This window comes from Ctenopharyngodon idella, chromosome 6 (genome assembly GCF_019924925.1).
Source record: "Ctenopharyngodon idella isolate HZGC_01 chromosome 6, HZGC01, whole genome shotgun sequence".
NCBI lineage: Eukaryota > Metazoa > Chordata > Actinopteri > Cypriniformes > Xenocyprididae > Ctenopharyngodon > Ctenopharyngodon idella.
Genome location: NC_067225.1, coordinates 23,060,868 through 23,075,250, shown reverse-complemented (window position 1 = coordinate 23,075,250; position 14,383 = coordinate 23,060,868). Strand labels below are relative to the sequence as shown.

Here is a 14,383-nt window from a genome sequence, read left to right as displayed (position 1 = left end):
AAGTGTTCTCCACAGTTTTAATCATTTTCTTCGCTCCAGAAACCACAGTTTCTGCACTCTGTGGTGATTCCTCAGGCTGTACCTGCCTCCTGCTGTCAACTAACACAATGAGAGAACTCAATAATGAGTGAATCGTTTACATTCTGAAGGGGTTTAGTCATATAAGATGTGCTTTCTGTTGATCTGATGAATGCAGAACAGTTAAAATCCTTGATTCATATTGTGTCTTACCCTCATAATTGTGCCACATTTGAGTCATCAGATGGTGTCCATTATGCTTAACTTGCTTCAGTTTAAAATACTCATTAAGCAGAGTAGTGGATCATTCACTATTGCTGCGCAGAGACATTTCCATTTCACTAAAATATTGATATGGATCAATAATGATGAGCTCCACTGTCATCTGATGTTCTTTTCAAGCTTAACCAGGTTATCTTTAGACTCAACTGATTATTTTGGTTGAGCGGCTGCTGTGTTAGCTGCTACAGCAGGACTTCAATGCTGCCTAAGGCTTATTGACCATTTGAAGGAAAAAGCTGAGTTTGACTCCAGTGTTAAACCAGTGCAGCACTCGCTCTGTTGATAAAGAAATATAAATCACAGCAAGTAAAAGAAACGCAGTTCTGCAGCTTTTATTGGTAAGGGATAACAAACAGTCAGATTTATTGTGGAAATAAAAAACACTGGACCTCAGGGTTAAGAGGGAGCTGTAAAATTTTAAAGGATTAGTTCACTTTAAAATGAAAAATTCCCCAAGATTTACTCACTCTCAAGCCATCCTAGGCGTATGTGACTTTCTTCTTTCTGATGAACACAACTGGAGTTATATTAATAAATATCCTGACGCATCCAAGCTTTATAATGGCAGTGAACGGGACCAACGAGTATGAAGCTCAAGAAAGTGCATCCATCCATCATAAACGTACTCCACACGGCGCTGGGGGTTTAATAAAGGCCTTCTGAAGTGAAGGCCACCTTCCGTAATCAAATTATGAAAAAAATGTAACTGACGCTTTTTCCGTAAGTTGAATACGAAAGGCATAGGACATAGCGTAAGCGTTTTGAACTGCGAGAGGCGTTACACTTTCTTTGTAAGTTGAATACGGAAGGCGGTCTGGCAGAAGCCAGATATTTTACTTTATAACTTGTTAAATATGGATATGTTTCTTACACAAATGCATCGCTATGCTTCAGAAGGCCTTAATTAACCCCCCGGAGCCATGTGGAGTATGTTTATGATGGATGGATGCACTTTCTTGAGCTTCATACTCGTTGGTCCCATTCACTGCCATTATAAAGCTTGGATGCTTCAAGATATTTATTAATATAACTCCGGTTGTGTTCATCAGAAAGAAGAAAGTCATATACACCTAGGATGGCTTGAGGGTGAGTAAATCTTGGGTAATTTTCATTTTAAATTGAACTAATCCTTTAATTTAGTTCTGAGCATTATTGATTATTTAGAAATTCTATTTGCAAATCTATTTCCATGACTGATGTTACTGTAAATTACAATATAATGTTAATTGTCAGTGCAATTATAAGTATGCATTGATTACTCCAAAACAAGTGTAAACAAGTTTTGTATCACCTTGTAATATTCTTATCGTAGATAACAATATTTATGTGTACTTTGTTCAACATCAACATTGAGAAGTATAAATCAATTTTAGCATTACAGAAAGTTGAGTACTCCTTTTATAAAGCACCAAGTAACCTTTTTAGTCTTGGTTTAACAGTAGCAAAGAACTAGATCAGGATTCCAAACTGCAGCAATGATCAACCTGCTCTAAAACACCTGTGTGTAAGTTGAGTGAACTCTCTCCTTGATTGGCTGGTTCAGACAGGTGTTTGACTAGAGCTGGATCACCATGAACAAGGTTGGACACTCCTTAACTAGATGAACCTGCATGTCCACATGAGAATAGAAAAACAAACAGGAGAAATTGAGCTTGAAATCAGGTCATGAGCAAGAAGTATTAACATTTTTAAACTTGCAACACATATGAATGAATTAAGTGTCTTATGACACATTTTTACAATGCACAGTGCTTTGAATATAAAAGTAGCCTACAATACCATTATTACTACACTACACTGCCACTATTTTTTTAAAGAAATTAATACTTTAATCGGCAAGGATGTATTAAATTGATCAAAAATGACAGAATATATATATATATATATATATATATATATATATATAGAACTATGTGTCACTGAAGACTAGAGTAATAGATGCTGATTATTCAGATTTGTTATCACAGAAATACATTTTAAATTGTAATAATATTTCACAATATTACTGTTTTACTGTATTTTTGTTCAGATAAATTCAGCCTTGGTGAGTATAAGAGACTTCTTTCAAAAACCCCAAACGTTTGAATGGATATTGCTTTACCCCTTCAATGTCTATATATATAGAATTTTGTATGAAAACCACTATTTGCCAATCCTTCAAATCATATTATTACAGAGGAAAGAGAAACATAGAGCAGTAACGCTTTATTCATTGATGGGATGTTTCTTTTTCCAAAGTAGCTACTACTAGAAATCTGATACTAGGCTACCTACCAAAAATGTTTTCACCTGAAACTGTAATTTATTATTATTATTAATATTATTATTATTATGAATGAGATTTCCCTGATGGAGAGTAATGTGATTTTTAAAAAAATGCATCCATTAGGATCGTTCTATCACCATGTGTACAATCTAACTAGAGCCATTGAAAAATTGCAGCTTGGAGCACAAAGACTGAATACCATCTGCTTGTGTTCTGTATTAATATTATGAACATTTGACTATTCTTATCGCTGTTCAACAATTTGCATAATGTGCGAAAGCCCTATTGTGCTATGACTGAAGTACTATATTGTCTTGCTTTCCAAACTTTGTCTTTAAAAGGGGTTTTGTGACATAATACAAGACAAAGAAGCCCTTGGAGCTACCCCATGCTGTTCTTATGGAATTCCAATGAAGTAAAAAAAAAAAGGTCAACTGGAGTCACTGCGCCAATAGTGAACTGGATTAAGTTGGCTTTGTTAAATTGAAAACAATGGAACTGCACAGCTGGAATAAACAGGTTCCATTACTTCTTTATTTTCACAGTAGTTTTTCTGAAGATGTTAGGTAAATGTAACTAATCAAATTAATCTGCATAATAGCCTAGTGCTACAGAGATTTCTCTTCTGTGTAGTAGTGATGCTGTGAGGTATTAGAGAAAAGTCCCGTGTCATCGCGAAACACTGTTTCTCTTACAACACTGAGGTCAGCAGTTTAGCATTCTGCCTCACTCACAGCAGCAGAGAGGAGCTGCATCACCAGTCCCATCTAGAGAAAACTATATAGGGAATTAAACTTGTCCAACCAGATGTATTCTATATTTTAAAAAAATGACTGTGTTGACACACTCATTTATCGTTTGAACCGCTGTCTCGTTATAAAGTACAGAAGCATGCCTAACAATTAAACGACTCCTTCGACCGCTCGCATGACAAAATACAAATCCTACTATGGAGAAGGTTTATGAATAATAATAAAGCAAGGCTGATGACGCTTCCTTCCGTCTAGCCAGTTGCCCTAATTAATATTCATGAGCAAAATTTTTCATTCGTAAATTTGTTAGCGGTCTCTCCAACGTCTGCCTTTCAGCAAATCATTTCGCCCTACGTCTTGTTACGTCATTGATATTCATAAGTCAAGCTCAGCAAATCATTTCGTCCTTCTGGCCGAGCGTCTCGTCACGTAATTAATATTCATGACACAAGCCTTCACCGTAGTAAATGTCTGAACCTGTCAGACCGGCCGGGTGGAGAATGCAGCGGACAAGTGCGCCGTTTTTATCACCATTTCTGTTCTCGAATATCTCCTCAATGGACAGATTATCGAAACGTCCAGTAGTACGTAGATTCGTTTGATGATTGAAATGAAAGGAAAACTCTGAAATAAGTTTAATTTCATTATTACACGGTGAAGAGAGAGTTTCTTCCGGACTATTTCGGTTTTCAACGCGGGATTTTGTTGTGGATACCCAGCCTTGTTCAACCTTGTGCCGCCAATGACAAGTTCAGCACCGCGTAACATCCACCTCACTTTTACACGACCACTATGGTGCTTTGGGAATCAATGAAGTGGACGAATATATATGACATTTCCTTGCAGCATCTGAGTCCTTCAGCATCAGAATCTGTTGAAGCCGGTTTAACCTGTTCTCAAGTGTCAAGTCTACCGAATAAAATTGCTTTAAACATCATTGCTGAAATATTCTTCCTGGACTAAGAAACAACAGTTAAAGCCTGGTAAATCCTGATATTTTATAACTCATGACAATGCATATTTCAATTCATTTCATTTGAATGAAATCCCGTATTTGCATAGCCACTAGTCTTTTCCATGCTAAACAAACCACAATGAATTTCCGTTGCTGGTTTGTTGTTGGTCTTGATGGTGGACCAGCAACATGAAGCTGCTTGACCTAGGGAGACTTTCTGCTTAAGCCTTAACTATGCTGGTGTATTTTTAACAGGGTGGTCTCTTTGTGTTTGTTTTGGATATTTATCAAAGTTTAAGATTGAAGTTGAATGAAATACAGTACACATTCTCTCAACTTTTACATTTTGACAGTAATTCAAGATGACATCTGCGATCAGCCAAGTGTCATTGAGTGAGCTGCCCATGGATAACTGGATGGCCAATCTACCCAGTGCACTGTGGGATACCCCTCTCTGTTACATGGCTATTCCAGGTATTTAACCTTTCATTTTCATTAATATGTTTACTAACCGAATGCAAAATCTTTTTCTTAATATGCATTTCTGAGTACTGAAAAAATAATATATAATAATATATAAAATATAATAGGGAATTTGACTTTTTTTGTTTTCATTAAGTGCCCGCAATGACAAGCTTTTTATGGTTTAAATTTAATATAAATCCACTATGTATTGAAAGTTTGGATATTGTTATTTTTGAAGGGTGCCATTACTTGATGAGAGTGACCGCAGTTCCAATTTCTGATTAACTGCATACCTTTTATTTATTTATTTATTTTTTACAGTCTGCTTATATTTGCTTAGACAGTACAGTTCAGTACCATTAAAGGGATAGTTCACCCAAAAATGAAAATTCTGTCATCATTTACTAACCCTCAAGTAGTTCCAAACCTGTGTAAGTAACCAAACAGATCTCATATACCATATACCATAGTATTTTTATTTTTCCTCCTGTGGTATTAAATGGGGGGTGGGATCTGTTTGGTTACTGACATTCTTCCAAATATCTTCCTTTGTGTTCAGCTGAACCAAGAAATTCATACAGGTTTGGAACTACTTGTGGGTTAGTAAATGATGACAGAATTTTCATTTTGGGGTGAACTATCCCTTTAAAGGATTAGTTCACTTTCATATAAACTTTTCCTGATAATTTACTCACCCCCATGTCATCCAAGATGTCCATGTCTTTCTTTCTTCAGTCGAAAAGAAATGAAGGTTTTTGATGAAAACATTCCAAGATTATTCTCCTTATAATGGACTTCAATGGCCTCCAAACGGTTGAAGGTCAAAATTATAGGTTCAGTGCAGCTTCAAAAGGCTTTAAACGATACCAGACGAGGAATAAGGGTCTTATCTAGCGAAACAATTGGTCATTTTCGAAAAAAATGTAAATGTATATGCTTTATATAAACAAATCATCGCTTTCCAAGTGCTTCTGCCAAAACCGTACTTTCGTATTCTTCAAAAAGCTTACGCTGTATGTCCTACGCCTTCCCCATTCAACTTATGGAATGAACGCAGCGCCAGTTACATTTTTTCCGTAAGTAGAATAGGGAAGGCGTAGGACATACAACGTAAGCTTTTTGAAGAATACGAAAGTACGGTTTTGGCGGAAGCACTTGGAAGGCGATCATTTGTTTATATAAAGCATATACATTTACATTTTTTTCGAAAATGACCGATTGTTTCGCTAGATAAGACCCTTATTCCTCATCTGGTATCGTTTAAAGCCCTTTGAAGCTGCACTGAAACTGTAATTTTGACCTTCAACCATTTGGAGGCTATTGAAGTCCATTATAAGGAGAATAATCCTGGAATGTTTTCATCAAAAACCTTCATTTCTTTTTGACTGAAGAAAGAAAGACATGAACATCTTGGATGACATGGGGGTGAGTAAATTATCAGGAAAATTTTATATGAAAGTGAACTAATCCTTTAATACTCCTGGTCATTGTGTCATTGTCTAAATGGCTTTGTAGGGAGCCATAATGCCATAACCTACTGCCTGGATAAGAATGACCGCTCTCCAGTGGACCCTACTCAACCAGATATGTTGCAAAAGCTGGACAAGTACATGAAACCCATCATAAGGCCATTTGTATACAAATGGGCAATAGCACAGGTACGTAGTTGTCTTTAGGCCTTTCGAAATTATTGATTGATCATCTGATCGTGGTTATTCGATCTAATTGCAGCTATTTGAGATAACTGCAATAATTGTGAAGTTTAAATTTTAATCAAGTTTTGGGAGTAAGAGGAATTCCAAATAAGGGAAATTATATCAATAGCATATATGATAGCATATTTTCAGTTCAAAACAGCGAAATTTGATTAAAAAATGAGTAGGTTGCATCATTGGATAGCTTATTTCAAAAAGGATATTAATTCTCTAACACATTTTTTGTGTTATGAGTATTTAAACATGTGTCATTTTGCATTAAAGGTGCAATAGGACATTTTCGGAGAGGCTAGCAATAGCGAGCTAGCTTTCAAATCATAACATCCCACCCTCCATTCAGAGCGTCTCCAAAGCCACGCCTCTTCCAAAACACATGAACACGCACACACACAGCTGCTCTTGGCAAAGCGTCACATGAGACGGCGTTAAACTGCCTCATGTCTCAAAGCACATAACCTTACAATAATAATGATCGTAAACAACTTAGAGAGCTTGTACCTGACTGCTGCAGATTCATTTCGGTGTTGATACTGTTGACATGGATACGCATAATTCTGAGTCTGAGGACGTAAACAGCTCCGGTTATAATGTCACGGGTTGCCATCTCTTAATTATGGTTGTTATGGCATGAACACAGCATAAGCTCGTTGCTTTGATTCGGTAGGAACTATAAAAGGTGGCTGCTGTTTGTTTGTGATGCTCTGTGACCAAGGTCTGTCTATAGAAACTCTGCATAGCATGAAATGTGCTGATGACTGCGCAAACAGGGTGCGCGAGGGTATGTAAAAACATACATCGACAGGCAGGTAGAACATCATATTCGGACAGAATATAATGATTGGATGAACATTGTATGGTCCTATGCCTTCCACAGACGATATATAATACATTTAGACCCTTTAACATAGTGATTGCTATCAGGATATGAGAAGAATTTCAACCAGTATAACAAAAAATGTTTCTGTAGAGAGAGAAAGAGAGAGAGAGAAACACACACCTATTGCACCTTTAAATGTGTGTTAAAAACAAAGACAAAATGCAACAGTGTGTCCAACACAATGTGTTAATTATTATCCAATCACATTGCTGCTTGCGTCACCTCGTGAGCCATTATTTATTGTTCTTACGAGCAAGTCTCCTTGTGCTTCAACTTTTCATCATCAGTGGATATATCTTCGATGTGTGGAGGTAAGAAAAATGTCTGTATTTGGCATTAGAGGCTTTCAAAGCGTCGTTTGTGATTATTTGTTGACAGTCGAGGCTCGAGGGGCATTTTACACATATATGCAGTAGCCGGAAAACTGCTTCAGGAATGGCAGTATGAGCCGTGCCAACGCTACAAGATTTCGGTGGTGGGAACTTATTTTAATGAGCTTTATGGTTTATGGCTTTTGTTTGATACATTGTGAGTTGAATCACTTCTAAATAATCAATGACATGTTGTAGCCATGCTGTGATTCGGGAATTTCACGGTGCCGTTTTCTGCATCTCTCTTGAAAATGAACGGTTGCCACTTATTGTGTAAAATGCCCTAAAAAGTTAAAAGGTTAGTTCACCCCAAAATGAAAATAATTTCATTCATTACTCACCCTCATGTCGTTCTACACCCGTAAGACCTTCGTTCATCTTCAGAACACAAATTAAGATATTTTTGATGAAATCCGATGGCTCAGTGAGGCCTCTATTCCCAGCAAGTTAATTTACACTTTCAGTGCCCAGAAAGGAACTAAAAACATATTTAAAACAGTTCATGTGAGTACAGTGGTTCTACCTTAATATTATAAAGCGATGAGAATACTTTTTGTGTGCCAAAAAAACAAAATAACGACTTTTCAACTATATACAGTGATGGGCGATTTCAGAACATTGCTTCGAATCTTTTGTTTCGAATCAGCGGTTCGGATTGCGTGTCAAACTGCCAAACTGCTGAAATCACGTGACTTTGGTGCTCCGAACCGCTGATTCGAAACAAAAGATTCGAAGCAGTGTTTTGAAATCGCCCATCACTAGATATTGTTGAAAAGTCGTTATTTTGGGGGGGTTTTTGTCACAAAAGTATTCTCGTCGCTTTATAATATTCAGGTAGAACCACTGTACTCACATGAACTGTTTTAAATATGTTTTTAGTTCCTTTCTGGGCACTGAAAGTGTTAATTATCTTGCTGTCAATGGAGGCCTCACTGAGCCATCAGATTTTATCAAAAATATCTTAATTTCTGTTCCGAAGATGAATGAAGGTCTTACGGGTGTAGAACGACATGAGGGTGAGTAATTAATGACAGAATTTTCATTTTTGGGTGAACTAACCCTTTAACATTATCTCTGACGCTTAAAATTTTCTTTGCTTTCTAGCTAAAGTTAGCTTACTATATTCTTTATGTGAATAAATAACAAATGTGTCTTTATTTTCACTTTCGCAGCTTTGAATGGAAGATGCTCTTGAAGTACTTGTGGCAGTTTTTGACAGTGACAGGCAGATATGCGAGAGGCTTCATCTCACCGACCTTCACCATCACTTGTATGCTCTGCACTTGAACAAATACATAAATAAAAATTATTAAAGTTTAAGATGCTGTCAAACACCACATTTTTTGATTCAAACTTTATTAACCGTTAACTCTTCAGGAACTTTTCACTCAAGGAACACTGTTAATGTTTAAATGACTATTTTGATTGTTGTCTTTTTTTAATTGTTTCTTTTTTATGTAAATGTAGCGGGATTAATAAATTCTATATAAACTACATGTGAGTTTGTTGTGTTTTTATTGCATACAAGTTTTGTTCAATTGGATCTAAAATAACATATTGACAATGTGTAACTATATAACACATTAGTGTGTAAAAAATGTAAACCATTTTTGTGTTAAGAGGAATAGCACATTGGTTGAGTTAAAATTAACAAAATGTGTTATCCTATTCTAGACACAAAAGTGTGTTAAGAAACAATACAGGTTGTTTTTAACACATCATTTTTAAGAGTACTCTGTTAAAACTAAAATGTCACATTGGAAATCGCATTCATCTTCTGCGAACAGTTCTTTTGATTGATTGGCCATCTCCATCATTTTGACATTTATGAGCATTGTTAGACTAATGAGGCACACCAGCCTAAAATGTAACTTTTAAAAATTTTGTCATCCTAACATCAAACAGAGCAGTGTGTAATACAGTGCAGTCTATAGTGGTTACAGCCCTGTCTATTAATAGCATTTTTTTTGTTTGACAGTTAATTGTTAGTACATGCTTAGTTTGTCATCACTGACGTTTTCGGAAAGTGCATTTGCATTTTTTTTGATTAGTCATAATTTCATAGTCATCACCATTGTATATGTTTCTATATTTTCCATTGGATTACTTGGAACCATTTTGGACAATGGTTGCACAATTCACATTTTCAGTTACATGAACAAATAGTAAACTGTCTGGGTTCATTGAAAGCCTTGGTGTTCTTCATATGTTGAAATACAAAATCATTAATACTAAATCAGAGAAGGCATGATCAAATTCTTTATATCCAACAATTTTGACTGTCACATTTGAAAAAACACAGTAATGGCTAAACACGTAAAAGCCGAAATAAATGGTTATGCAGGTATCGTATGGTATCAGATCTCTCATGAGGTTATAGACCAATTTATGTCAGCATGCATCAGCAGATTCCTGTAGAGCACGAGTCTCTGAAATCTATCAGCATGAGAGGCAATAAATTGCAGTCTGTTGTCGTGGAGAAATCAATTAAACACTCAGTGGCTTTGCTACTGTGAAAGCTTTGAAAGCACAATTAGATGGGATAGTTATGACAAAAGTAACATTGACGTATGAGCATTGTCCCAAATCTATAGGATAGACAGAGTGTTACGTTTTTAAAGAGATGTTTGTCACTTTCAGTGGTTTCGCTCGCACTGTTTGTCTCCATCTGGCTGTTCAGCACTATCTTTATGCACCTGCATTGTTAATGAATGTGCTTTACATTATTTACCATAGGAGTCTTGCATTAGGGAGCAGTTAGATTGTGGAGTGCGATACTGTGACCTGAGGATAGCACATCGGCCTAATGACAGCTCAAATGATCTGTACTTCTACCATGGTGTTTATACCACTATAACAGTGGAGGTAAGACTCTGAAAACAATTGATCGAACAAAAGATGTACATTTAAGACTGCCAAGGCCTTTAATGATTTAAAATATAGCATAACATTTCCCAGTATCTGTTTGTTGTGTAACTTGATATGTGCCGTAGTTCTAATATGTTAGATGTTTGAAGAATAGAAATACATGCTTTTTAATTGAATCGAACTAATTTATTGTGTTATTTCAGATAGTATTAAAAGAGATCAGAGAGTGGTTGGATGTTCATCCAAAGGAGGTAGTCATCCTCTCATTTAGCCACTTCCTTGGCCTCAGTCAAGAGCTTCACACACTGCTTGTCTCAACTATAAAGAGTGTTTTTGGTTCCAAACTCTGCCCCAAAATGGTATGCATCTTTTTTTTTTTTTTTTTTTCATTAAATTTTTAGAAATAGATGATGGGAACAATATATATACAATAACAATATATTTCCAATGCTTTATGAAAATATACTTTTGATTTTTCTGTCAGGATCGTGTGGCATTACGGACATTATGGAGCCAGGGTCATCAAGTTATCATTTCATATGAGCACAATATTGCCAACTGCCACAGAGAATTGTGGTTCCATATACCTTATTGGTGGGCCAACAAGTGCAAGGCTGAAGCGCTGATCGAGGAATTTGAACGTAGAAAACAAAATGGCCGACCAGGTAATCCTTAATGATATGCCATTAATTAATTCATTTATGTATTAATTAATAAATTTATTTATTCTCTAAATAAAAATATCATCCTTGGAAAAGTGAACATGTTTCCTCTAACAATAATTCATAAGCTATTTTTATTAATTATTATCTTGATAAAGCTATCATCTTTGGAAAAGTGAAATGTTTCCTATAACAGTAACTCAGAAGCTTTTATTTTATTTTTAATTTAATTTAATTTTATTGATAAAACAGTCATCCTTAGAAAAGTGAAAATGTTTCCTGTGATAATAATTCATAAGCTATTATTTTATTAATTATTTTCTTGATAATCTTTGGAAAAATTAAATGTTTCCTGTAACAGTGACTCATTTATTTATTTATTATTTTATTCTCTTGATAAAACTGTCATTCTTGGAAAAGTGAAATGTTTCCTGTAACAGTAACTAATAAGCGTTTATTTTATTTTCTTGACAAAACTATCATTCTTGAAAAAGTGAAATTAAACATCAGTTTTCATGTACACCATTTTCCACAGGCGGCTTTTTTGTGACTGGCATCAATCTTACTGAAGATCTGAAGTACATATGCTCCCATCCCACAGAATCACTTAAGGATATGGTGATGTCTACATATCCCATGTTACTTAGCTGGGTCAAGCAACAGAAGCCTGGCTCTAACACTGGCTCCCTCAACATCATAGCTGGTGACTTTGTGACAGAGAGCCAGTTTATACCAACCGTTATTGCACTGAATGAAAATCTGCTCAACAGGACCATAATACCAGAGCCTTGACCCTCTTAGAGTCTGCACAATGTATTTAACATTTGAAGAAAGAAGTGTTTGTTGTTCTTGTGATGTTTTTATACTAGTCAACTTTGCACTTTTTTTATAAGGGTGCTTACACACTAGAGTTTATGCTGCGTTAGCTCCATTCATTTCAATAGTGATGGTACATTGCAACCATACCCTCAAAATGGATGCTGTCCATCAAATGCTCTTTCATAGAGCTGTATCCAGTGTGTAAGCACCCTGAGGGTGATAGATAATTTTGAGTTATGGGTAGAATAATGTAATGCACTGACTATTATTACTTGAATTTACTGTCTTAAGCTTATTTATGCAGTCTCCAATATATACCTCTGATTTTGCAAAAATGTTGATCATTTTTAAGGACCTAGTTCCAAGTGGATGTCATTATCAAGTACCCAGTTACCACAACTTTACATACAGTACAGCACCAGTCAAGCACATTACAGGACACAATAAGTTCACTGGGAGGATGAGAGTTTCACAGTTTGCATGAGAATTGCTGAAGACTACTCAATGCAAGCCTGCACAAATAGGATTATAAAACACTCAGGATTGTTCATTCTTTATTATCAACTTTATACTGTGTGGAATGGCTATGGAAATATGATTCAAATAAGTACATGTCTGCATGGTGCACACAATCAAAAGCATGAAGAGTCACAGAATATTACTGTGGTTGCACATATTATGTTCTCTGCCATAGTAGCATGCAATAAGATATCAGTTTGCATTACAATTATGCTTACACTAACAAAATATCAGCAACTGAATGGAATATAAAATATTCATATTTAATATTTGAAGGTTTCCAATAAATAAAACATATCTAACTATATTCAGTTCTTTGTATTTTTTATTAGCTATGCTTTCACAAGTCATAGATTTGAATTTCAATGTCAATTTTTGTTTGTATTTCCTTTATATCCACCAAATTTGGCATAGTCCTTCAGGGGGGTGTTCCAGAAAGCAAAGTTAACTTACCGTCACATATACCCTGAACTCTCGGTTGATTAACCCAAACCTTGCCTACTCAAGGTATGCAGGTTCCAAAAACTAATGTTCCCGCTTAACACACAAGACATTCTCAACAGAGCGACAAATCGATGATTCACCGTAAACAGAAGCGCGCCATTCTACTTCCTCCTTCTTCTTTTGTTTAATGGCGATTTAAACACATGAAAAAATACTATAGTAATTTATACTATAGTGTTTTTTAACCATACTATAGTGAAGTACTTGAATTAATTTGTTGTGGTAATTCTATAGTTGCTGTGGTAATATAACAACTATATAAACAAATTACTTCACCCAATACTGTTTTCTACAACTATAAGGTATATTATACCACAATACACTACAGTTTACTGTAGTAAAAACTAAGGTATACTACAGTATGTATATACAGTTTATCAGTCACTGTAGTTAATTCTACAGTATGCTGTAGCATTCATTAACAAAGTGTTGTAAAATACTATAATATATATAGCCTACAGTATACTACAATTTACTATAGTATGGTTAAAAACATAGTATTTACTTTTAATTACTATAGTATTTTTTCATGTGGGTACATAGTCTATATAGTGCATATCACCACCTATTTGGTGGTTGTGCAATCATTTTTTCAAACTTTTCGTTTAATAAGTAGGCTAACCTTTATTCAATGAGAATCAGAATTATATTGTTTGTTTGAATCTAATTATTTAATAAGATATCACATATGTATTTTATTATAGAAATACATTATAGCATAGAAAATGTCCCATTACAAAAAGGGGGGAAAAAATTGAATGCAGATTCAATAAGATAAATAATAAATATATTAGAATTGAATAAACATTTAAATATGGTACTGTGATAGGTTGCCACCTGTGCAAGTCCATTCGTGAAATTTCCTCATTACTAAATATTCCATGGTCAACTGTTAGTGGTATCGTAACAAAGAGGAAACAATTGGGAACAACAGCAACTCTGCCATGAAGTGGTAGACCACGTAAATCACAGAGCGGGGTCAGCGCATGCTGAGGCGCACAGTGTGCAGAAGTCGCCAACTTTCTGCAGAGTCAATAGCTACAGACCTCCAAACTTCGTGTGGCCTTCAGATTAGCTCAAGAACAGTGCGTAGAGAGCTTCATGGAATGGGCTTCCATGGCCGAACAGCTGCATCCAAGCCTTACATCACCAAGTGCAATGCAAAGTGTCTGATGCAGTGGTGTAAAGCACGCCGCCACTGGACTCTAGAGTAGTGGAGACGTGTTCTCTGGAGTGACGAATCACGCTTCTCTGTCTGGCAATCCGATGGATGAGTCTGGGTTTGGTGGTTGCCAGGAGAACGGTACTTG

The 14,383-nt window shown here is 35.7% G+C and overlaps 1 protein-coding gene across 2 annotated transcripts; it reads left to right on the top strand.

Annotated features, from left to right (window-relative positions):
• The first annotated feature begins 3,755 nt into the window (after positions 1-3,755).
• Positions 3,756-12,876, top strand: plcxd1 (phosphatidylinositol-specific phospholipase C, X domain containing 1). Of its 2 annotated transcripts, XM_051898053.1 has the most exons (7): positions 3,756-4,301; positions 4,627-4,747; positions 6,254-6,396; positions 10,438-10,566; positions 10,773-10,928; positions 11,054-11,234; positions 11,767-12,876. In XM_051898053.1, exons 2-7 carry the CDS (start codon positions 4,636-4,638, stop codon positions 12,021-12,023), a joined length of 978 nt encoding a protein of 325 aa, XP_051754013.1. In that variant the 5' UTR covers positions 3,756-4,301; positions 4,627-4,635; the 3' UTR covers positions 12,024-12,876. The 2 variants fall into 2 exon arrangements, with proteins under 2 accessions (XP_051754013.1, XP_051754014.1); XM_051898054.1 differs by lacking the exon at positions 10,438-10,566 and having other exon boundaries at positions 3,758-4,301.
• Positions 12,877-14,383: the final 1,507 nt, after the last annotated feature.

Excerpts from the sequence above, each read along its gene's own strand:
- plcxd1 (XM_051898053.1), top strand. The coding sequence starts at position 4,636 with ATGACATCTGCGATCAGCCAAGTGTCATTGAGTGAGCTGCCCATGGAT. Across the intron at positions 4,748-6,253 it reads CTGTTACATGGCTATTCCAG|GGAGCCATAATGCCATAACC; the intron begins GTATTTAACCTT and ends ATGGCTTTGTAG. Across the intron at positions 11,235-11,766 it reads AAAACAAAATGGCCGACCAG|GCGGCTTTTTTGTGACTGGC; the intron begins GTAATCCTTAAT and ends CATTTTCCACAG.